At 33.8% G+C, this 26,352-nt stretch overlaps 1 protein-coding gene across 2 annotated transcripts; it reads left to right on the top strand.

Moving 5' to 3' along the window:
• Positions 1-15,408: 15,408 nt before the first annotated feature.
• On the top strand, positions 15,409-25,048 carry LOC131602290 (probable methionine--tRNA ligase). 2 transcript variants are annotated; one of them, XM_058874371.1, is made up of 17 exons: positions 15,409-15,738; positions 15,903-16,047; positions 16,347-16,500; positions 16,671-16,826; positions 18,067-18,297; positions 18,377-18,520; positions 19,805-19,895; positions 20,366-20,472; positions 20,581-20,695; positions 21,041-21,168; positions 21,699-21,764; positions 21,894-22,022; positions 22,422-22,565; positions 22,653-22,776; positions 23,456-23,721; positions 23,814-23,915; positions 24,543-25,048. In XM_058874371.1, exons 1-17 carry the CDS (start codon positions 15,624-15,626, stop codon positions 24,771-24,773), a joined length of 2,448 nt encoding a protein of 815 aa, XP_058730354.1. In that variant the 5' UTR covers positions 15,409-15,623; the 3' UTR covers positions 24,774-25,048. The 2 variants fall into 2 exon arrangements, with proteins under 2 accessions (XP_058730354.1, XP_058730356.1); XM_058874373.1 differs by having other exon boundaries at positions 15,410-15,738; positions 23,474-23,721.
• The last annotated feature ends 1,304 nt before the right edge of the window (positions 25,049-26,352 follow it).

The raw sequence follows: 26,352 nt of genomic DNA, 5'->3' as shown, positions 1-26,352 counted from the left end.
TATAAATGCGAACCATAGGTGCAAATCGAAGAGAAATTCGTTAGCTTTCCAATGGGACCAGAATCGTTACGATCGGAGTTACGAGTTGAGAGTTATACGTGATTTAGTGGAGCTGTACCAAGTGTTGCGAAAATAGAAACTTGAAGATGAGTTCTTCCTTCCTTCTCTTTGCTTCAATGGCTATTCCTTTCTTCTTTCTCCCAAAAATCTGATTTATGAATCACTATCAATCCAAACAAGCCTTAAGTTCACATGCATAAGGTTAATTGTCTCAATTGCCCTCCAACTAAATCATATTTACACCATTGCCACTTGGTTAGTTCCTAACCAATTTCCTTCTACTCCAACTAATCTTTCTTAATGCATACTTAATCCATAATATTTTCTTAGTATTTCATAATCATGCTTGATCATAATATGGGATATTACACGATAAATCATAAATAATTTATTATATTTATTATCAATATTGGCAAATAAAACATTCAATGTAAATTGGTAATTATTGATTAGATTTTATTAATATATTCATGTAATGTTTATTTGTAATAAAACTTCACATTCTTACAAAAAAAAAACTTTACATTAAAAAAAGTTAAAATTCAACTTTAACATTTAACATTCAAATAAAATAGAGAAACAAATGATAATTATGATGAATAATAAAAGATAATATTGATTATGATTAAAAATAAAAGAATAAAATAACTCATGCACAATGCAACTATTCTTAGTAAATTGTTTAAATAATTTAATTTAGTAACAAAATCTATGCACAAAGGCCATAAAGTGACAATTTTCTGCACAATGAAAAAGGATAACTTATAAAATTTAATTTACAGTACAATCAAAAGCTACAAAGTGATTTAATTTCTAATTCAAAAATAATGATTTAATCTTAATAAAAAAATAATGATTTAATTCAATAATAAAATGTCATTGAGATTTATCTTGTAATAATGATGTGAACGTTTAGGTTTTCAAAACTAAAACAACAGTTAATATTATTTTAATTATTGTCTATTTAAATTTGAAACACTTAATTTTTTTGGCGAATAGTCAGTCAGATGATTTGTTCAAGATTAAAAAACAAAATATAATAGATTCTTAGGAATAAACATGTATAGGCTCGTAAGTCGTAACAATAGACATACATACACCAGAAAAACATTCTCAATAACATATAAATAGAACATAGTCTTGTCTTTTATATATACATAAAACATGATATAAATCAACTGTCTAATTGCAATGATATAGCACAACAACACAAGATTGATTATTAGACAATTCTCACTAAACATATTAACTAATTAATTAAACATCCATAATATAATAGCTAATACATAATTAAACCTACCCTCCATTGATTAAGTCCATAACAACACGTTTAATGTTTCCTTCCTTCAATTATGCTAAGTCTTCCAAATTACACAGCTGACAGCACCAATAAATCAATTCCTCTTCTATGATTAATTAATCATTTACAGTAAATTAAACATAATCAAGTTTAAGAAATCAAAATTAAACATCTAAGTATCAAAATCCCTAAGAAATCAACAATATGAGTTTCAAAATTTTCAAACATTATCGATACAAAAACTATAAAACCTATCATAATCCAGGTTGAAAACAAACAATACGTGATGATAGCACTGAGGATTTGAAGATGTTGTTGAATCCGTCGGTGATTTCGCCTTTGTTTTTGAAAATAGAAGATGGAATGAAGTTTCTGTAGTTTCTTTTTGGGCTGAGTGATCAACTTAGGAAGGAGTTGTTAGCGATGATTCGTTCGCAGATTCTGTTTGAAGGAAATTCATGTTGGAGGCTTATGGAGATATATCGTTTCATTTTCGAACATGAAAAGCTGCCCTGGAATATTCATGAATGAAATTCAGATTGGTTTCATGCAGGATTTGGTTGAGGGCTTTAATATTAATGAGTCTGAATCTTGCCTCTTGGGTTTACTTTGAATGTATGGAGGCAAGAGAGAATGAATAATTTACATTGAAAATATAAAGTGGCTTTGCAATTCTCAACGTGAACACTGAGTTGTTGTCTTCATTTGAAAATTTCCAATTTCCAATTAAAAGTCCATTTAAATTAGAAAAATTGGACTTAATATATGGAAAGAAACGATTTGTTGTTATCATGGGCATAATTTTAATTGAAGGCCCAAGAAATCTTTTTACACTTATTACTACAATTAAATCTTTACAATCATAAAATTAAGTAGTTTAATTTATATATAAAAATATTTTGTCAAACTTAATTATTTTAATTTATGTATAAAATTAAGTTTAACTAAAAGTGAGAAATATAAATTTTTTTAAAACTAAATAATGAACTAAAATAAATTAATAGATGTATTTCAGATAGGGAGAGTTAAAACTTTTACTAAAAGTTAATTTTAGGAGTTGCTAATGAATTATTGAGAATTCAAATAGATTTTGTAAATTATTTTTTATTTAATTTTAAAAAAAATAATAGAATGATTTAATCAAATAGATTTTAGTATAATTATTTTTTAAAAAATTGTTAATTATAAAAAAGTTAAATAGACACTTGAATGATTATTTCAAAATGACATTGAAAGTTGGAAAGTTTTTGTTTTCCCACGAATTTTGAGAAGTTAAATAGACACTTGAATGATTATTGAGTTTCCTAAATTAATTTAAAATAAATAGATATAATTAAATAAAATGAATAGAATTATATTAATTAAAACTTTCCTTTTATAGCATAAATGAAAACAGCAGCATGCATGAGAGGCTGACAAGTGGCAAACTTGCCAAAGTTCTCATTTTGCTTTATTAGGCTATGTACAATGGTTTTATTATTCAACACTCTTCTTTTTCATTTTTTATACTACACATCATCTTCTCTTTCTTCCACCTAATAATCCAACATACATTCAATTTATACTCACTACAATGATTTTGTTTAATAAAATTCAGCATTCTATTCCACCACCATTCACAACACACTAAAAAATTTAAACATTCAAAACAACCAATAAAATTATACAAAGTATTTTGTGGACCTCACTCTTTCCACATTCAACATGTTGAAAACTTTCAACACCAATTAATACACCTCACTTTAAACACCCTATTCAACACCCTCATTGCAAGGATTCAACTATTGAATTTGTTTTTCAACACCCCCATTGTACATAACCTTATTATGTATGATTTTGATTAGTAACTTTGTGTTCCCGTTAATATTCAAAATTTGCTCCCGTTAATTTTTAAAATTTGGATCAGTAACTTAATGTTTACGATAATATTCAAAATTTTGATCATTAACTTTTTGCTCCCGTTAATATTCAATATTTTAATCAATAACTTCGTGCTCCCATTAATACTCAATATTTTGATCAGTAACTCTGTGTTCCCAGTAATATTCAATCTTTTGATCAATAAACTTCATTTTCCGTTAATATTCAATATTTTGACCAGTAACTTCATGTTCCCCTTAATATTAAATATTTTGATCAGTAACTTCTTGTTCTCGTTGATATTCAATATTTTGTTCAGTAACTTCATATTCCCGTTAAAATTCAATATTTTGATCAATAACGTCATGTCCCTGTTAATATTCATTACTTTGATCACTAACTTCGTGTTTCCGTTATTAGTAAATTCATGTTTCCGTTATTATTCAATATTTTGATCAATAATTTCATGTTTCCGTTAATATTCAATATTTTGATCAATAATTTAATATTCCCGTAAAAATAGGCACAAATCAAATATATTATTCCATATATAAAAATATCAGAATCAATTGTATAATTATTCCTATATATATAAATAATTTTGTTTTGGAATTATCTATAAAAATATTTAAATCAGTACCATATACGCGTACTATGTAATTACCCGTGTGTATCCGTATTATATTATTTTGTATTTGGATGGAGTTGACCCGCTAAAATTTTAATTTAATATTTCAATTATTTTATATTATATATAGATAAATATATATTAATCCTTGATTAACTTGTCCGGTTAAAAGTTTAAATTTTATAAATAAGAAACAAATTGTAGGATTAATAAAAAATATCATACAATATTTATGCAATGAGAAATATGAAACAAAAATAGACACAAATATGAAAACATAAATTAACAAATATGTTTTCAACAAATCTGTTAAAAACATAAACTAAATTTCAATTAATATACATTATGATAGTATATTTTAATTTGTTTGCATTATATATAAATTCGAAAGTTCGGTTTGATTCATGGACTTTTAAACAACTCTAATTAAACTCGTGCGTTTGCAAAATAATAAATCAATATTTAAAATTTCTTTCGTATATAAAAATATTTGAAACAATAGTATGATTATTCTTATATAAAAATATTTTTGTTTTGACTAATTATTTAATGGCAAAGCAAAAAATATCATATGACAAAATTAAAAAATAAATTTGTACAAAATGATATAATCATAATTGATCTGGCTTTACAATAAATTTGTCATTTGCCTTATTTTTTGATAAATTTAGAGAAAGAGATACAGTTTAATTCAAATAGCAAACTTAGAAAAAAAAGTGAATGTAAAATGTAGCTCAAACTATAATACAACTAATAAATCAAAGAAAAGTGAATAAAAAATTTAGCTTAAAAAATAATACAAATAAAAAATCAAAGAAAATGATTATTTTATGTATGTTATTTTTTAAGTTGCCCCTGCCATTGCTGTCTCAACTTGAAGAAGTTAATGCCTGAAAATCAACAGAATATTTTATGGACCTTAATTCATCAATAAACAACAATATTTGAATGCCTAAATCTACCTTACTTCATCAAGAAACTAATTAAATCATATTTGAGATAGCATAATAATCTAAGTATTCTAAATAAAGCTAATTAAAATCAACCCTTGTTGCGACATGGAGGCAGATATTGTTGATTACTCTTATGGAGTAGATTGACATTAACATAAATCTTTGAAGCAGAAACTTGATGACAAACATAATCTGTATCAAGGCATAAATTTTTTTAAATGCTTTTGTTAAACAATCTACAATATTTAAAGATGGCTCATGAGTAATAGCAAGAAGATAATGAAATAAACTGAATATACCTAGTTTACTATAAGGTGAGGTTAGGAGATTAATTGAACCTTCATACATACTGATCAAGAATACTTCTTTTGAAGCAGTCTTACTCAGCAGTTCAAAAGATCCAACTGAATACTTCTTTTGAAACGAACCTATCGCTGAAGCACAAAGGTGAATAAGAAATCAATAATAAAATAGAATCAATGCCAAAACCATCACAAATACAATCATCTAACATGTGTAACTTTAACAGATAAAAAATATAAAAAAACTAATGCTTTCGTTGTGATTCATAATACTTACAATTTGTAGTAAAGATGTTGACAAAACTGCTATAGCGACACATGTGAAACCTTTCAGGTTAACTTTTACATCAGTTACAGTACAAACACCAACACCAATAACCACAACCACCACTGAAAATTTCACTTCCCTTAAGTAGTGCTTGTTGTGCAGAATCCATTCCATAACACAAACCACAGGAATGATGCTTAATTTTGATATTTGTGAACACACATGACATTAAATTTAACTACTGAAAAGGAGAAGCGATGAAAAGTGAAGACATGAGTATCGGACTAACATTAAAATTATAGGAACTTTAATCAAGTGATAAAATGTTTTAGTTAGCAACTTTATAGATTAGATCTATATTCTATGGCTTGTCATCTAAGTAGAAAGGTCCTTAGAGACAACATATAAAGGCTCATAAGCAAATACTCCCAACAATACCGCTCTTCCCCATCACCAAATGAAATCTTACAAATACTGAAATCCATCTCATTCATTAATACACAATACCATTTTCCTGATTCTGCAGAGCAATATAGCCCTGTATTTGGATCATAATAATAGCCCAAACGGCCACTGTAATAATACCTGGACCAATATAAAATCGATGTCAGATCGAGTTTTCAACATAATTTCAATGCACATCCCAAAATTCAACACAGCAACTGCCATATCTATGGTGTGAATTATTTGAATTACATGATCTGCTATTTGTTGGTAATCTCTAAAGTTGAAAGGCCTTATAGAGTGCATCAGAGTGAACCATCTGTGGCTAAAATCAAACCAAATAGCACCAGCTTTGGGCATGTTTCTTTAAATGATTTCACTTTCTCTATGAATTCCAACAAAACTTCTTCACCTGATAGAGTTTATCTGTTAAATTATTAGTCACACTAAATGAGATTAAATAAAAGGAGACATGTTCGATGTAAACTAGCTGCGTATTTAGAGTTATGAAGGAGACATTAACCTAATGTAGTAGCTTGATATTTGTTGATGGCTGGTTCAAAATGGTATAAGGTTAGATATGAAACCTGCATAAGAATCAAACATTGTAGTTATCAATTGATATACATAATCTGATGGAACCAAAACTACATGGAAAACTTAATGTGTAAAGATAATTACATGTGGTAGTAATTGGAATTAATGAAATAGCCAATTTTTTTCAAATCCAATCCATTCCCCTGAGTATGATAAGTTAATATTGTTGAGTATGAGAAATTGGCTTTTAGAATTTCAGCCTTGAAACAATGCTAAAATAATAGAAGGGATACAAAACAGTGGCAGTTGAAACAATGCAAGGCTGAAATTCTAAAATTACCTGGTAATGGCATTGGTTCTAATGTAATTGGACATTGTAGTAAAAGTAGTTGGGAATTTGTTGATGGCTGGGTTTTTTGAGGATGGAAGCAGAAAACACCATCCCTCTCATCATTATCATCTGTAGGTGGCTCATGGAGTGCTCTGGCAGCTTTCCACATACATTGTTTTTTACTCTTCACAATGGCGGTCATCCCGTTATCCGCCGCTATATCATTTTAGGGGGTTCGACGCTAGGTGCAGCTAACCCAGATTAACAACCTAATGCTTTCGAACTTAACAGAAGAGTTAGAAAGCATTACATATTTCAGACGTAGCTGATATTTAGGTTCAATTATTGGTACGCATGGCAACATATTCTCTAGCTCCTGCATGTTGAAGACAAAAAATTAATAACATAATATGATAATCCAAATGACACATGCTCAGATCTCAATGAGAGAAACATAATATGCAGAGTGTCGTGTCTTCAGAAGATGCAAAGCTGAAAATAAGATCAACGAACTGACAAACTATTCAATCTGAGGACTGAAGTTATGCTAAAAATATTATATAAATATGAGTGTCACTAAAATATGAGTTCCTGATCAAAATACTATAGGTAATCGTTAGTGTAATCGGAAAAACCTATATCGGAACGAACCACCACCTGAAATTGAAAGCATAAACAAAATCAAAATAGTACAAAGAACCGATCAATCTCTCTCATTTCCATCCTTTCTTTTTTAAGGCCAAGCAAACTTGTGCTTCATCATCGAACCTGCATAAACCCACGTCAAAATCAGGTCACAGCTTATCCAAATAAAATTTAACAAATCATACAAAGTAATAACAAACACCGACGCATCATCAGAAACTGCATTGGTGATGGATCTTTCCTCTTCCGCGCGAGCCAACACCATGAAACCTGATACTTTAAAAACTAAATCAAAATCAAACCTTACCATCCAACCAGTTCTGCGGATGATAACAGAAGGTGGCAGGGGCGTTGCACTTCCATATCTAGCCGCAACATAAAATGTACCAATAGACCACGCGCAAATATGAAAATTTTTCAAAATTCCAAACCAAATATATTTTGGGGATTCATAGTGCTTACCTCAACAAGAGAAACAAAAGATGTTGCTAACATAGTTATAAAACAGACCTCGTTGGGCAAGCTCATTCGACAACACCTACAGCAAAGCAACCAATTAGATATTGAATCAAACAGCTTCAAAAAATGTTTTGAAAACATAACATACCCACAAAACTTCCATCAAGGACAAAATGTTTTGAAGAATTATCCACAGTCAATGGATAACTATAATCACTGAAACATCGGATTAAATCGAAGAGAGTATTACCGGAAAGTGATGGAAATATGATTAGAGAAAAAATGGTGAGATCGAAATGAAAGGTAATCGGAGAGAGATAGAGCGATCTTCACGTTCACGTTCTCCAGAATCCGGAAAAACTGCCTCGGGTAATGTATGATGTAACAACAACTAACCCATATGTTGATGGTGAGGAAGAAACAAATGTAAGAGATAGAGAGATCAACAAATAGGAGGAAGGAAGAAGAAGAGAAAAAGGAAGAAGAAGAGGGGAGTCTCTGAGAAAGACAGAAAGGATGAGAGAGATTTTGGAACGGTTGGAATACGAAGATTGAAACGTTTCCATAATTGCTGGTGTTAATGGTAGTGGATGACAAAATTGGATTGAATGAATTAAAGGGAATTGAAAATTGAAAGAAGAAAAACTTGTAACTGTCAAAGGCTGATGTGGAATATTGTGGAAAGACCATCTGATGTGGAAGGCTGTGGATTAAGAAAATGGGAGACTCTTCTTATATGATAAATTTCTTTCTATTTTTAGAAATCAAAATAACAAAACAATTATCTAACACTTCATTCAATTATTCTATTACATCCAATACCTCAAATTTAAAGATGTGTTAATATGAGATTTTTTTTTTTTGAATATCCACTTTTTTAAAATTTTTTTTCAAAAATAACCAAGTTTTCAAAAAAATTACACAAATGGCTTTTTTTTTAAAAAACAACACGTTGTCGCCAGGGGGGTGGCGACAACGTTCAGCCCAATGTGTAGTCGCCAGTGGGCCTGGCGCATTCGTTAAGAATTCAGGTGTTGTCGCCACCCCCTTGGCGACAACACCCCCCCCTTATTTTTTTTTCATTTTTTTATGTTATTTTTTCTTTTCTTTTTTTTCAATTTTTTTATATTATTTTTTTAGCTGTTTTTTTTTATTTTTTTTTTAGGTTGGAAAAATAATATCAATAAATTAAAAATTACCAAATACATTAGCCATTAATCATAATTAAAAAGGTACATTAAAATTAAAAACAACACAAAATACATTAACGATACAAATAAAATTCCTATTGAGCGCCACGTGGACCATGGTACGACCCGCATTCAGGTTGTCTAATAGGTCGTGTAGAAGGGTCACGAGTCGGTAGTGCTCCCCTATTCTTGCGACGCCCCCCTCTATTTGGTTCATCTTGTGTTTGAGTCGACGGCCCCTCAATGCATTCCGGGTCTACAAAATCTGCGAGCCGTCCCTGACCTCTAGAATTCCCGCTATAGGAAAGGCGGGTGCCCGCGGCGCCGTCAAAGCTTTGTCTAGGTGGGTTGAAATTTCTCCTAGTGGGTGCGGCCTGGAAGTTTGGATTTTGGAAGTTGGTGGTGGATTCGGTTTGGTTAAAATAGATTAGTTGTGGTGGTGTATTGAAGTTCAATGGTTGGCTGGGGTATTGTGATGTTGGTTGGTCGAATGTGTTGTATGGCGGGTATTCTTCTTGTATGCCTATGTCCGGGGTTAGTGGTGATGATCTGGAAGAACTCCCCACATGGAGGTCTTGGAAGTGTGATCTGGAAGAGCTACCCACATGGAGATCTTGGTAGTGTAGGTGGTGGGGTTGATTTTGTGGTTGAGTTTGGGATGGTTGTTAGTGGTGGTATTGTTGGGATTGTTGTTGTTGTTGTTGGTAAATAGGTGTTTGTTGGTGGATTGGTTGGTGGTGGTAATTTTGTTGTTGTTGTTGTGGTGGGTAATTTTGTTGTTGGTAATTTGGCGGTGGTTGATGATGTTGGAAATATGATGGTGGTTGTTCTCGCTGAAAATTTTGTTGTTGTTGTTGTTGTTGGAAAATATGTGGTTGTTGTTGTCCTCCAAAATATGGTTGTTGTTCTCGCGGGTCAGCCAAATAGAAAGGGGCAGACACAATCATTTCGGGATTTGTGATCGATCTGTACCAGTTGACATATTCAGGCGTTGGTTTCATTTCTTCCAGCGCCACAGGAAATTGTAAAACAATGGTGGAACGTTTAGCCCATATTTTACGCTGATCTCTAGCAAACGTCTTCCAATTTTCTACGTACCACTGTTCGCTAACCTTCGCCAGATGCCAACGTCCCAAAGAGTCAGGCTCAGGGGGGTCAGGGATACCTTGATGCATGCCGAATTGGAGCTTCACACGGTCACTTGGGTGCATCTCCACAGTGGTGAATCGTATGATGGGTGATTATGCCGTCCAAACAGCCGCCTCTTTAGGGTCGGGTACGTGGTCCAAACCCAAGTAAGGTCTCCAAATAAACTGCAACAAAAAATTATTAATTTCAAATTATATAAGATAGTTAATTTTACAAATATATTTAGAAGATGGAAATGTTTAGTGGTGTTACATCTTGGGGTCTTAATCGATCCAATAGTTGGCGGTAAAAAATGATTTTGTTTACTGGCGTATTGGTGTAGTCCATCCCGGTTGCATTAAACCTAAACACATTCAAAAATAAAAATCAATATAGTTACAATTAATAATGGAAAAAATGCACTAATTAAAATAAGATCATTAAGTTACCTTGACGCATAAGGGAAGACGTAAATGTGCGGATTTGCTGAGGCTAATACTGGCATTCTCCACCATCCCCATGTTTGTAGCAAGAATGCACATCCACTAAATGTACAACTATCCCTTTTTGCACATTTGCACAAAGAGCTATAGAGGTATGCCAACACCGCCGAACCCCAACTATACGTCTTAATTGCATCAATGTCCTCAAGTAGACACAAGTACATAAAATTAACACTATTCCCCGTGCCTTCGGGAAATAGAAACCTACCAAATAACAACATAATATACATTCTAGTTTTTTGTAGTTTACTTTCTTCGCTAGAGCCTTGATTCAACTCAAGACCTTGATAAGCTAGTTGAAGGGCAGAAAGCTTTATACCTTGGCCCCTACCTCTTTGTCGCCCCTCACCCTCTATTAAATCAACACCCAACAATTCAACGCATAGAGCGTTTGGTTGTTGGACATTTCCAAACACAGCTTTTCCATTTGTGTTGAGACCCAATAACATGTACACGTCCTCTAGAGTGACGGTACATTCACCCATTGGAAGGTGAAAAGTATGGGTCTCAGGCCTCCAACGCTCACACAATGCTAATATAAACTTCATATCAATTGAGGTACTTATTAAGTTCATTACCTTCCCAAACCCCACACGCTCAAGATAAGGCACAATCCAAGGGTCCGGAGGACTTATCGGTCCCGCACGGGTCATAAATCTCGTGATATCCTATAAAAAACGATGAACCATAAGTATTTGAATGTTTGAAATTAGTACCTTTAATTAAAAAATTTAAGTGTTTAGAACATAAATAAATTGAATTTACTCAAACTTACATAATCGACGATGTTTGCAATGGTTCCTCGATGCTCTTGACCCATTGTTAGGAGAGACATTTTTGTTGATGATGAAAACTAGTTGTTCTGATGAAAGTTGCTCTGATGATAGGTGTTTGGTGATGAAGAAAATGAACAAGTTTGGGAACCTATTTATAGCCAAAACGAAACATAATTAAATGTGTTTGGTGCAATAATCGTCTGAAACAATTAAATGTGACAAGACAAGTGCATGCGACGGTTGAACACTTAACACGAAGCAAGTCGCCACCCCCGTTGGCGACAACACTTAAAAATCAATGTTGTAGCCACCCCCGTTGGCGACAACTCTTATCTGGAACTGTACATAGTGGTTGAACAAATTGTTCCTTCACAAAATATTCAGTCACAGGTTATTGATCCTGTTGTTGATGACGAACAACAACCCGAAGATGTCATTGACGAAGAAACTGAAATAGAAGATGTCGTTGATGAGTTGGTGAACCATTCTTCCGAAGATGACGAACAAGTTCCAGCACCGAATACAATACCGGATACACATGCATATTCGCCTCCAACACATTTCACAACACTTAATTTGGGAGAGGACGAGCCGTCGTCCGATATGTTCTACAATCCATATATGAGGTCAAACGAGGAGTTAAAAGAGGGTGACACGTTTCGTTCGAAGGATGATTGTATGTTAGCTATAAAAAATTGGCACTTAGCAAATTGTGTTGATTTTAAAGATGATCGCTCAAATCTAGAGAGAGTCACTATTGTGTGCAAAAACCCGGAGTGTGGATACATGCTGAAGGCATCATTCCGAAAGAAATTTAATGCGTGGGTGATACGTTCGATATCTCAAGGCCACACTTGCGTCAACACAAATATGGCGCAAGATCATCGAAAACTCAGTCATGACATGATATGTCATACCATCATTCCTCTCGTTGAAACTGACCCATCACTGAAGGTGAAAACAATTATTTCCCATTACGTTTCTGTGTTTAAGTACAGACCTTCGTACAGAAAGGCTTGGTTAGCGAAGCGGAAAGCAATTGAAAAAGTCTACGGCAACTGGGAGGAATCATACCAACAACTTCCTCGCTACCTGGCTGCACTGCAATTGTATTCACCTGGGACTGTTACTATATTGGAGACACTGTCGGCACAATCCCAAGACGGAACCCCTCTCGAAGGTAATGGAATCTTCCATAGACTGTTCTGGGCGTTTCGACCATGCATCATCGGTTTTGGTTTTTGCAAGCCGATAATTCAAATTGATGGAACCTGGTTGTATGGGAAATACAAGGGAACATTGCTGATGGCGGTCGCGCAGGATGGAAACAGCAACATTTTTCCAATAGCCTTTGCTCTGGTAGAAGGAGAAACAGCTGCTGCTTGGAGTTTCTTTCTGAAGAATCTCCGAGCTAGAGTTGCTCCACAACCTAATCTTTGTTTGATTTCGGACAGGCACGCTTCTATTGACAGCGCTTACAATAATCCGGCAAATGGTTGGCACAACCCCCCGTCAAAGCATGTCTACTATATTAGGCATATAACACAAAATTTTATGAAAGAGATCAAAGATAAATTTTTGAAGAACCACTTGGTGAACGCGGGGTATGCCTTAAACCAACCTGGATTTCAATACTACCGCCGAGAAATAGCGTTGACAAATCCAGATGTAGGGAGGTGGATTGACAACATTGACAGAGCGAGATGGACTAGGTCATACGACGATGGGGCTAGGTGGGGCCACATGACTACAAATCTTGCGGAATCAATGAACGGGGTTTTCAAAGGCATACGAAACCTACCTGTAACTGCCTTGGTTAGTGCTACGTATTTTCGGATGGCAACTTTGTTCGCCACAAGAGGTAAGCGGTGGAATTCAGTGTTACAAACACAACAGGTATACAACGATGTATGCATGAAATATATACAACAAGAATCTGCCAAGGGTAACACTCACCGAGTGACCGAGTTCGACCGTCATGGCCACACCTTCAATGTAAAAGAAACAATTGACCACAACCAGGGGCTTCCACGACAAGAGTATCGCGTCGATATCCCAGGTCGTTGATGCGACTGTGGTCAATTTCAAGCATATCGTATGCCTTGCTCCTATGTCCTTGCAACATGTTCACATACTCACTTTGATGCATTATGTTTAGTATCAGAAATTTACAAGGTATCAACGTTGCTCAACGTATACGACAATTATTTTCCGGTGGTAGCGATGGAGGCATATTGGCCTGTGTACGAGGGGGAAACAGTTTGGCATATGCGTCGGAATAAAAGCGGTCGACCAAACAGCAGATGTATTAGAACCGAGATGGACGCCATTGAAAAAATGCAGAGGAAGTGTAGTATTTGTCGTGAGGTAGGACATAATAAGAACAAATGTCCCACTCGTGGATCTAGCTCCACAACATAGTTTCTAGTTGCAATGATATTTGTAATTTACTTTTTCAATGAAATTGACTTTTTTTATTAATTAGATTGGTTACAACACCACAACAAACAACACAACAAACAACAAGCACTAGGACTGGAAATAAATTTTTACCTAACAACACAACAACACAACAAACAACACAACAAACAAATAAAATCTAGGAAATTATAGCGGTTAAAACAATGTCGTCTGTTCCGTCCATTATTTCTTCGGTATCCTGGTCGGTTTTCACATCAACCCACCAACGGATCGTCTCTCCGGTCCAAAGCGACACCCTTGTTATAAGCCTCTGAATCCTTTTTATTTCTTCCCCGGGACTGTACTCCCCTTCTAACTGTGCCATCAGAGTCCGCTTCAGGTTGTTGAAGTCGCGGATGTTCCAAAACGTCACCGCCATAGGAGGTTTGACCGGTGAAAAAATTACATGACCATAACATCTCTTGTATTTCGGCGCCGGCACGGGACGACTGGATGATGTTCGTTCCCATGACTGCGGCCTTATACGAGACATGATCAATAATGTGAAGTGAAAATGGAAAAATTGAAGGAGAAAATAATGAAGAATGATTGCACGATGAGCTGCTATATATAGGCACAAATATTAAGTGTTGTCGCTACCCAAGGAGGCGACCGGGACAACTGGATGCAACTAAAAAAATAATATAAAAAAATAATGGAAAAAAAATTACCAAAAAAATAATATTAAAAAATAATATTGAAAAAATAGTTGAAAAAAATAATGGAGAAAGTATGGTAAATAAAATAAATAACATAAAAAAAATGAAAAAAAAATAAGGGGGGTGTTGTCGTCAGGGGGGTGGCGACAACACTTATTGGTTGAACGTAGGCGCCAGGCCCACTGGCGACATTGCTTTGGGCTTAACGTTGTCGCCACCCCCCCTGGCGACAACGTGTTGTTTTTTAAAAAAAAGCCATTTTCGTAATTATTTTGAAAACTTGGTTATTTTTGAATTTTTTTTTTAAAAAATTGGATATTCAAAAAAAAAATTCTTAATATGATTCATTGAAAAAAAAGTTTGCACTAATATATTGTAAAATTAGAAAGGCAAATACACCCTTTCATTTTAGTTGAGTACCACATCTTTAGAGGAAAAATATTTGCATGGGCACAAACATAACTAGTGGCTTTACAAACAACCAATCACAAATTTTTATTAATTAAAAAAAAAAAAATTTTAACATAACTAGTGGCTTTACAAACAGCCAATCACAAATTTTTATTAATTAAAAAACAAAAATATTTTAACATAACTAGTGGCTTTACAAACAACCAATCACAAATTTTTATTAATTAAAAAACAAAAATATTTTTTTTCTCTCCTACTTAATCACAACCACCCATGAATCCAATTAAAAAAGAATTTAAATTTTAAATAAATTTAAAATTTTATCTTTTCTTATTGGTTGTTCCTAACACTAATGATTTATGTTCCTATCCATGCAAATTTTTCTCTTTTAGAGTTAATTGATTTAAAATTTTAATTTTTGAAAAATAAAAAAAATAATATGACATTGAATATCTTATACCGGTACCAACAAAATTCAAGGTGCTTACCAATTACAAAAAGAAAATAAGGAAGATAAAATAGACAACTACACGTAAGAAAGTGCCATAATTTTGTACCCTAAACCAACTTTGTTGCGGCTGTGTTAAACGAAGAAGCTATACTCACCCTTACACTTTCGCTCTCGCGTTCATTCGGCGGCGGAGCTTCATCATCTCTCCGGCGATCCTAGATTCCGACGCCGCGTAAACAGTTTCAACCACCGGCTAAAATGACGGAAAATCGTAAAGTTCCGAAGCTTCCAGTTGAAGGAAAGCGCAACATCCTCATAACCAGTGCTCTGCCTTACGTCAACAACGTCCCTCATCTCGGCAACATCATTGGATGTCAGTTCTCTTTACTCCCTCTCTCTGTCAAATAGTGATTCATTTCCCTTCCACAATTCACTCGCATGTTCATGGATTCGTAAATTTCTTGGATTGAATTGTTTTTGTTCATTTCTCATTTTCGTAGCTTCGAAACTCACATGCATTGGTTTGATTTTGATCAGGTGTGCTTAGTGCGGATGTTTTTGCTCGGTATTGCCGGCTTAGAGGTTACAATGCTATTTACATCTGCGGTACCGATGAGTACGGTACAGCAACAGAGACTAAAGCACTGGAAGAGAATTGTTCTCCCAAAGAGATTTGTGACAAGTATTCATTCATTTCCTTTATAAGTTATTTTATTCATTTGAATTTAATTCAAGTAACATATGCTTGATTGCTTATTGTAATTTTTAAGTTATCATGCAAGCATATATTTCATGGTGTGCATGTTGTTATAATGTGGCCTTGTCATTGCTGTGGACTAGACTTGTTGATATGAGTTACTTTATTTCCTTTTTTTGTTGGTAATTTTGTGTTTTTGATCTGAGGATATTACACTTGTTGGCTACTGGGTCATTCCTTGAGCAGAATTTCTTTAATGATGATTTCTATGTGTGTGTTTGTAGATACCATGTCATTCATAAGGAGGTATATGATTGGTTTGATATAAGTTTTGATGAATTTGGGCGGACTTCTTCCCCCGAGCAAACTGAAGTTTGCCAGGCAATTTTCAAAAAGATACACGAAAACAATTGGCTCTCCGAGGATACATTACAGCAGGTGTGATGTTGTCTTTTGTTTCTCTGGCTAAAGTTTATTTGTTTAAATATTTATTGGTTATCGTTGGCATCATGCCCTCCAATTTTGTTGAAAATTAGAGTTGTTTCATGTGTCAAGGTTTCTGCACAGGGTCTTTATTATGCTTTACTTAAATGTCTATAAAATTTCAGCTTTACTGCGATACATGCAAAAAGTTCTTAGCTGATCGGCTTGTGGAGGGTACATGTCCTATTCCCGGGTGCGAGTATGATTCTGCTCGAGGAGACCAATGTGAGAAGTGTGGAAACCTTCTAAATCCGACAGAATTAAAGATTCCCAGGTGCAAGGTAGTAAACTCCCCTTTCCCTAAATTTTGGCTCTATGTTTTTGTGCTAATTAGTTGTATCAGTCAAATTTATGGAACCATTTCTGTATCATCTATGTGATTTTTGAATGATCTTAGGCTATGTTTAGGAGTTAGGGGAGGGGAAGGACTTTGGAGGAGAGGGAAAGGTCCTAACTTTGGGAACTAAAAGAAACATTTGAAGAAGGGCTTTATAGGCGTTTTAAAAATCTCCAAACGCTTTCATTCATTAGCATTTATTCTATATATTCTTGATAAAGCTTTCAATGGCAATAGTTTTATTTTTCTTGATTAGATATACACATTCATTTGTTATGCATTATTATTTACATTGCTAGATGAAATTGCATTTAAATTCTTATACTTATTTATATTTTTCTTGAAATTGCAGTTAAATTCTTATACTTGTTATCTTCACATTTTTATTTCTTTTATTATTGAGTATGTATGCTTTAAAGTTTATGAGATTTATAAAACTACATGCAATTTAGTAAATTGTACCAATGAGTGGTTTATATATTAATATTAGTTTTATAATGCCAAAAGTAAAGAATACCAATAGCAACCTGATAACTTGGAGAAGCTACATGGTATTGGTGGAGAAAAAAAGAAAGATTGAGGACATTTCCCCCCAAACAATATCAAAATTACAACGATACCTAGTATCTAAAACGAAATACCAAAATAGCAAATTAAAGGGTTATTATAAATAAACCATTTTTTTACTTTAACAACACCACTTGAGAAATGAAATACCAAAGTAGAAAATTAAAGGGCTCTCATAATTTATTTTTTTTTAAACTTTAACAACACCTCCTGAGAAGAATAGGAATTAAAGGACAGTCATAAGTTAGTAGCAATAAGACACATTGCACTATGAAATAATAATTATTGCTCTATTTTTATTTAATAGGAAAATCAACAAAACATTAAAACTAAAACTAAATTGAGGTTGATCTTTATCTCATGCTTTATGGCACGAGTAAAAAAATGTTTTATATCACAATTTTTTTTATATAAAACTTAGTTACCGAAATGCTCCAGATTTAGGCCGGAAAACTATTACACAACTACCTTAACATATTTATTTACTTTCTACATATTAAGATTAAATCTCATTTTTCTGAAGTAGACGTGTTTATTTGCCATAATCAAGTACAATTTTATAGCTGTTTGTAATTCTAGAGAAATTTTAAGTTGAGGTCTTTTGGCATATCTAACAGGTTTGTCGAAATAGTCCTCGTATTTGTGATACGGACCACTTATTTCTTGAGCTCCCTCTTTTGAAAGATAAATTGGAAAAGTACATCAACGAGATGTCTGTGGCTGGATCATGGAGTCAGAATGCTATTCAAACAACAAATTCATGGTTCAAAATGGGATTAAAGAAACGTTGTATTACCAGAGATCTGAAGTGGGGAGTTCCTGTTCCACATGAAAAATATAGTGACAAGGTAAGTTTTCCTTTGGGTCTTTAAAAAATTCAGTTGTTTTTCATTCAGTAATTTTAAATTATATTCTTTAAATTGGAAGGTTTTCTATGTTTGGTTTGACGCACCTATTGGATATATATCAATCACGGCAAGCTACACACGTGATTGGGAGAAATGGTGGAAAAATCCGGAGAATGTGGAGTTATTTCAGTTTATGGGAAAGGACAATGTGCCATTCCACACTGTAAGTTATTATCTTCAAACAATTTTAGGATTTTTTAATTTGTTATGTGCTCTAATGTTCGATTTGGGTTACCCATACCAATATCTTATCATCTATCATTTTCCTTCATTTAGTAGTGATTCTTTGGCTGAGTTAAAAAATTCATATGTTGTTTTCAATTTGTGTTTTAGTATAATTTTATGTCCCAGTTCTGTACAGGGATATCAATTAGACACCTAACTTGCATCCATTAGCAGATTTTGCATTGCTATTGTATTTTGGAGGTTAAAACTCCATTTTGCTTTCATTGCACTACTTTTCCTACCCTAATATTTTGATATTTGCCATTATTGAATCACGGAGGTGAAAAGCTAAAACTAAATTTTACTGACATACTTGGCTTCAGCAAATTCAAAACCTTCCTCCATTCATTTATACCATAATTCATGTTTAAAACAAGTCTCTGTTCATCTTGTTCACCTTCATGAGCTTAAGTCCTATGATTGCATGCAGTACTTACAGTCGTATGCAGTGTTCTCCACCACTCATCCCTGCCGAACAGTGGCTTCCAGTTATTCAACATCAACCATGCACATTATGTCTAATATGCTAAAAACCTCTGTTCACTCCCTTACATTACAGCATGCAACCCTATTTTTTTTCTTTTTTTTAACCATTTATTCTGCTCTCAAGTCTTCATTGCACTGTATTTTTTAAGCTAAAATCCAAACCCTTTTCTCTAACCATACCAATCCCATGCCCCCGTCTTCAAGTTTTCATACATACTACGTCAAACTTGCACAATATCTAGTGTTCCATCAAGCTTCATTTTTTGCTATCCGCCATGGACAATACTGATTAGGAATAATTTTTTCACCAGGAAAAAACCTTTACCAAATAAACACATGTATGCTGTAAATACATATCAGCATGTGTCCATCCTACGCTCCTACCTCTAATTACTGATTTTGACACCTTTTAACTTGCACTTATATAATGCTGATGAATCTCTTTGGTGTTTGGAATCTTGGTGTAGCAGCTATTGGCTCTGTGAAGTTTGAAAACAAGGCAAATGCTAACATAAGGGCACATATTAATGTACTAAATATAGAAATATTGTCTTGAAATGCGTGCTTTCATTTCCTTGAAAGTTAAAAAAATGTACTTTCCAAAGCAATTTCTACTTTAATACTCTTCCTTAACACGAGCCCTTTAGAACCAGCTTTCGTAGCTTGATGGAGTGGATTGTGTTTTATGGTTGTTGGTTAAATAGTTAACTGGAAATTGATGAAATTTATTCTTCAGGTAATGTTTCCATCTACTCTACTCGGGACTGATCAAAATTGGACGTTAATGAAGACTATTAGTGTTACTGAATACCTAAATTATGAAGCAGGTTAGTAATATGTTTTACAGTGGTTTATTTGTGAATAAAGGTTTAAAATTAATAATATGTTTTATGCTTGAAGGTTTGTTTTGTTTCGGAAAATATTCTGTTTTCATTTCTTATATTCACTATTCGCTCTAAAACTGTCTCTTTTTAAAAAATATATATTTTCTATACATTCCTATGAACTTCAAAACTGCTATCTTTTTTCTTTACGATAATAAAGACTACCATCTTGTTCTCTCTTTGTTTTGTGTTTTCAAAGACTTGCACAAACAGATAAAACAACTTTTTTATTCTCACTAATTTCTATACAAATATTAGAAAGTAGGAAACAAAGTTAAAATGATTAGCTGTTTTTGCAATTAAAATGAAACAGGAGATATTTTCAGAAATCAAACACACCCAACATTTATAAATGGTAATGTTTGTCATTTGGCAATTTCAAAGTAATAGAATGTTACTTAAATGATTTCTAGGGAAGTTTTCTAAGAGCAAAGGCGTCGGGGTATTTGGTAATGATGCAAAAGATACTACTATTCCGGTTGAAGTATGGAGGTATTACTTGCTCACAAATAGGCCCGAGGTAAATATGTTTCAAACATATATTAACATTTATATTTCTCTCGAAGAATATAAATGTTATATTTTCTATCCCTTTATTGAGTACATTGAATGTGTTATCCATTCGTAGGTATCGGATACACTTTTTACATGGTCTGACTTGCAAGCAAAATTAAATACAGAGTTGCTGAATAACTTGGGAAACTTCGTCAACCGAGTTTTGAGTTTTATTGCCAAACCTGCAGGTCGGTTTAACTCTTTGGTAATATTTCTCTTGAAATATCTGCTGATTAGTTGCTACAAATGATAAGGAATTTGTTGATATTTGTATATATTTATATATAGAATATTTCCTAGTCTCATTCTAGAATAGAATAGGATATACCGTAGAATATTCCCTATGTAATTAATACGATGAGCTGTATATTGGACTATATAATACAACATCCGTATTAAATACATGAGGACTATGAGTGTAATTCTTGGAGTTATTGATGAATCTTTTCCTTTCTTCATTATGATCACTATTTGGTAAAGTTGTTTTTTTGCCGCTTGTCATTTTATTCATATACTTACTTTGTCTTGTAAAGGTCAAGGATATGATTCCATTATTCCCACTGTTCCTGATGATGTAAGTGGCGACTCCCATGATCCAACCAAAAAATTGGCCAGCAAAGTTGCTGCATATTTGGAGCAATACATAGAAGCAATGGAGAAGGTTTCTAATCCCTATTTTGAAATAGCTTGACATTGGCAGACATGTTTGATTGTATTTTTAATTTTCTTAAAATTTAAATCTATTTTATTTAACAATGACAAAGGAGGGGGGATTGCAAGTTGCTGCAACAATCGTGCTGCCATCGGTTGAGGTTGTCAGTAATGACAATGGAGTGTATCAGGTGGAAAATGCGATGAAAATGGAGCATTTCCAGCGGCGATGGCAATGGTGGAGGGTGGTAGTGAATAGTGCCAAGTGGCGGTGGTGGATTTTGTGGAAGGGGCTGGGGCAACGATCAATAAAAAATTAAAAAAATTAACAATTATTTTTTGTTCAAAAAGATGAAATACAAAATTGAGTTTGAAGAATATAGAACTCCTACTCGAATAAGTTTTTTTATATAAAAAAAACAAGAAACAATCTGTATAAGTTGCAGTTAAACAAACCTGTAAGCACCAGAATGCACTTTTTTACTTCTAATCTGCTTATTACCATAGTCTCATAGTATTTCTCTTTGTAAAACTGTAAAGGTTAAACTCAAGCAAGGATTGAAAATTGCAATGAGCATATCCGGTGAGGGGAATGCATATTTGCAGGTAACTATAGAATCTACATTCTATATTTTTGCCTCTCCTGTCCCCCCCAAAATATTAGTTTATACTATTTCGGTATTGATGTTAAACGGCTGTGTAACCTGCTTAACATTTGTGCAATAAATGTTGTAGGAAACTGAATTTTGGCGTCTTTACAAGCAAAACCAATCTCTCTGCTCCCTTGTTATGAAAACTGCTGCTGGGGTTGTATATCTTCTTGCCTGTTTATTGGAACCTTTTATGCCATCTTTCAGTCTTGAGGTAAAATAACTTCCATAAATATTTCTGTGCCTCTTTTGTTGGTATTTTGTTTTAATTTTGATGACTTATTCTGTTAGGATAAGGATGTGTTTATTCAAACTTGAGCTAAGGAGTTAGTTAGGGTTGTTGTTTGTTAATGAGGTAGTTAGGACTTAGGATTAGCATGTACGAATATGGATGTTACAGAGTTAGAGAGAGTATCTTTTGAGTATTCTGTAAAGTTTAGTGAATAGAGTAGTGACTCAATAGTAAAAGGGGAATCCTTGGAGGAGAGTTTTCTTTCCTATTCTTATTTCTTCAATAGAAGTGTTTTTTGTTTTTTTTTATTCTTTTGAATTCAATTCTTAGGTTCCTAACATATTTCAACACATTACTCTTCTCTGTTTTCTGGCACTGAAGGTATTCAAGCAGCTAAATTTGTCTACGGAGATACATCTTTCACTTTCTGATGATAAAGGAGATGTTGATAGAGTAAGAAGGCCCTGGGATCTCCTGAGTGCTGGTCATAAAATTGGAACACCAAAGCCATTGTTCAGGGAACTGGTATGTTTCATGCGTTGGAAATGAATTAAGGGATTGCAGTTGTAGTTTTATTTCGAGTCATTGATGTATTCAAAATCCTTTTACCAGAAAGATGAAGAAGTGGAGTTCTACCGGAAGAAATTTGAAGGAAGTCAAGCAGATAGGGTTTTGCGTGCAGAGGCCGAAGCTGCTGAAAATGTTGCTGCACAATTGAAGAAAACAAAAGTTTCAGGTGTTTATTGCATCCATTTCTAACGAGAGTTTTATGTTTTTAAAAGTTAACAAAGACAGTCGATGGTGTATTATCATTATATTTTCTAGACAACCTGAATATCAAGAAAAAGGGGACGGTATATCCAAGCTACCTTAAGAATGTCTCTCACCTCAAAGAATGTGACAACTGGCTCTATTCCTCAATAAGCTAAATAACATAAACAATTGGACCTTTTATAATTCCAGCACTCTACTTTAACAGCAAGACATTGCATGTTTATATATTGTATTTTCTAAAGAGTTCTATAATCTATAGTTATTAATATAGTAACTATTACAGACATTTCTCATTTGTTACAGGCTAAAAGCTGATTAACTAGTCTTCAAGAATTTATTAATCTTTAAAAGTTGAGGTATCAAAATCCTTGAAAGTCATTGGTGTTATGGCATGGGTTTTGTTTTTTATTTCCTAAATTGCACTTGAAAAAAAACTGTTTGTAACGAGGTTTCTTAGTTAATGTAAAATGCAGGAGTTATTGCACATTTTATTATCTGGGTATGTTGGTAGTAAGATTAACGATTTTAGGTTTGATTGGCACCCCATTAGTTGATACCTGAAATTTGTTAAACCCTTGTGTAGGCTAGGGTAAGTTTTATCAACAGATAACTGAACTGTCAAGATTGTTTATATTGGTTAGTGCCGTTGTTTGCAACAGATGGCACTGGGAAGAAAAAATCCGGAGCCAAATCAGCAGCAAAACCATCAAATGAAGCCAAAAACAAGGCTGCTGCTGAACCCGATATTTCCATCACAAGGCTTGATATTCGAGTTGGTCTCATAAAAAAGGCTGGAAAGCATCCTGATGCAGATTCACTATATGTTGAAGAGATTGATGTTGGTGAAGAACAGACAAGAACTGTTGTCAGTGGACTTGTCAAGTATATACCACTTGATGAAATGCAGGTTTGTTATGATGTCTATATTCTTTTTTAAATAACAACTTGTGATGTTGATGTTTCATCTATTGTATAATTAATGCCGATGGCTTTCTTCAGAACCGAAAAGTCTGTGTTCTTTGCAACTTAAAACCAGCAAGCATGAGGGGCATTAAATCCCAAGCTATGGTTCTTGCTGCTTCCAATGATGATCACACCAAGGTAAGGAAAAACAATGCATTTTCCTTTTCAACAGGGGGCGTAGGTCGCACTTGTTAGCATCTTAAACTACCCCACGGTACTATTACTGTAGTATGACTAAAGTTATGATGATTATTACGATATAGCATGACAGCACATGGTAGTTGCTTATGATTTAAAGATGAAGTAGGTTTGCTTATGGTTAGTGTTTACTGAAAGACAATTAAGATCCTCCAATAGTGATATACAATTTATCATAGTTTTTACCCTGCTTTTTTCATCTAACAGACATTAATAATCAATCACTGAACTTCCCCTTACCGATTAATTACAATTAAGTTCAAAGATTAATGTTTAGTAGATCGCCATTTATTCTTTTAACTCCACTTGTCCAGAAATAGTGTGCATAATATCTCTCAGCTTTTCCCCTAGCTTCTGATGTGGATATTGAGATGCTTAGTATGAGGGCATGTTTATTGCATCATAATGCCAGTGCATGCACACATGTGTGGTCATACTATCTGCATCGCCTGCTGCTTTATCTATATTTGATTTTGTTTAGTATTCCTTTGAGCTGCCTCCTCTCGCAGAAGTACTCCCATGTGCGAAGAGTATTAGAGTATTAATTTTGTTTACTGCTGTGCGTAGGTTGAGTTGGTTGAACCACCCAGTTCTGCTTCTGTTGGAGAAAGAATTACATTCCCAGGGCACGAAGGCACTCCTGATGAACTCTTAAACCCAAAGAAGAAAGTTTGGGAGACATTGCAAGTCGATCTGCACTCTAATGAGAAGCTAGAGGCATGCTACAAAAATATCCCACTCACCACTTCAGCTGGCATTTGCACAGTTTCATCAATAAGCAATGGATCAATTAGGTAGTCACACATCAAAAATTGGTGTTTCAAATAGATGGATAGAGAGAAAAAAAATTAAAGGAAAAGAAAGCATATTTTAGCCATTATAATCTGACTATCAGATTTGCCAGTTTTTCATGTTCTCATAATTGTAGAATTTAAATTTACATTTACATTGTGTAATTTAACTTTTTGCTTCCCCATTCTAAACGCATATTTTAGACGGGCTGATGCCAAGTGCCAACTTGTTATCACCGTTGATAAAATTTTAATTTGATCTCCGGATTTTCTGTTAGCTAATCTATATATCTCTTCATTAGGTGGAGACTATTTGTTTGGTTATAATTATACCCATAGTGCATTGGTTAGAATTTGCCATAACTAATTTATATCTATGATGTTCTATTTTGGATTGTCATTTTTCCATTTTATGTATTTAAACAATGGTCAATATCACCTGGGGAAATTACTTAATTCATAAAATTTTAAAAATATCTTTAAATTTCGGAAATGTTTCTTCGGATGCACTTCATGCACATACAACTTATTCATTTTTCATTTTTGAGCCACATTTTAATTTTATGATTTTATGACTAAGTTCAATTAAGAAATGCATTTTTCGAATTGTCTTTGGAAATGTTTTTCCAATTTTATAACTAAATTCAATTCAAAAACGCATTTTCGAATTGTCTCTGAAAATGTATTTTCAGAACCTGTGCATGGCCTATTCATCAAATAGCATGCAAAAACAATAGAGAAACTCTTATTACACCCCTTGTGCATGACCTATTCATCAAATAGCATGCAAAAATAATAGAGAAACTCTTATTATATCCCTTGGGATTCTTAGGCACCATGTGTGCTTCAGAAATTGTCCATTTGCTTCTGGAGGTGTATATCTGAAAACACCTTTTTTTTTTTACTTAGGGTGAAACGTTCCGTAGATGCATCTACAAAATATGTCCATATGTATTTCTACGGAATAAACAAGATACAGAAAATCAACATTTCGACGATAAAAACAACATTCATATATTAAAATCGGCATTACATTGATGATTTCAACAGTAAATTAAATATTACATTTCAATATTTCGGTGGACGCTTGCACATCTCTAAGATTTTCTCGACCGTTCATTGCGGTCGCTACGAACTTGAGCGAGATTTTCTCTTCAAAATTGTAATACGTCCGTCACATCGCCAAAATATCCTCTCGGTTCTTGAGCTCAAAGTTGTTGTAAACGATGTTCCCTCTGTAGTCAACTGAAGTTGAACGATACTCGAGCTTCACAATATTTCGTTTGTCTCCGTAAGGTCGCGATAACGGATATCGTCAATGATATCATTGAGTGAGGTGTAATCGTTGAGTTTGAACGTCCGCCCGGGTGTTCTGCCGTCGGAGTAAGAGACACTTGCGACATACCAACGGATGTTTATATCATATTGAGATATTTTTGTGTTTGTGTGAAAACACCATAAGAAATCCCAAATTTATAGAAAACCTCGGTGAATGTGGACCACTCATTTTCACACTCCAAAAAAGCAAAATCAATGTTATATGTTTAACGGAAATTTGATGCTTAATGTGAGCAATGCAATGGACA

The sequence above is a fragment of the Vicia villosa genome, linkage group LG5 (assembly GCF_029867415.1).
Source record: "Vicia villosa cultivar HV-30 ecotype Madison, WI linkage group LG5, Vvil1.0, whole genome shotgun sequence".
Classification (NCBI taxonomy): Eukaryota; Viridiplantae; Streptophyta; class Magnoliopsida; order Fabales; family Fabaceae; genus Vicia; species Vicia villosa.
The sequence above is the reverse complement of the archived record's forward strand: the minus strand, read 5'-3'. Positions and strand labels throughout refer to the sequence as shown.

Coding starts and splice junctions, on each gene's coding strand:
- LOC131602290 (XM_058874371.1), top strand. CDS start 15,624: ATGACGGAAAATCGTAAAGTTCCGAAGCTTCCAGTTGAAGGAAAGCGC. Junction 22,023..22,421: donor TGCCATCTTTCAGTCTTGAG/GTAAAATAACTT, acceptor CTGGCACTGAAG/GTATTCAAGCAGCTAAATTT. Junction 23,722..23,813: donor TACCACTTGATGAAATGCAG/GTTTGTTATGAT, acceptor GGCTTTCTTCAG/AACCGAAAAGTCTGTGTTCT.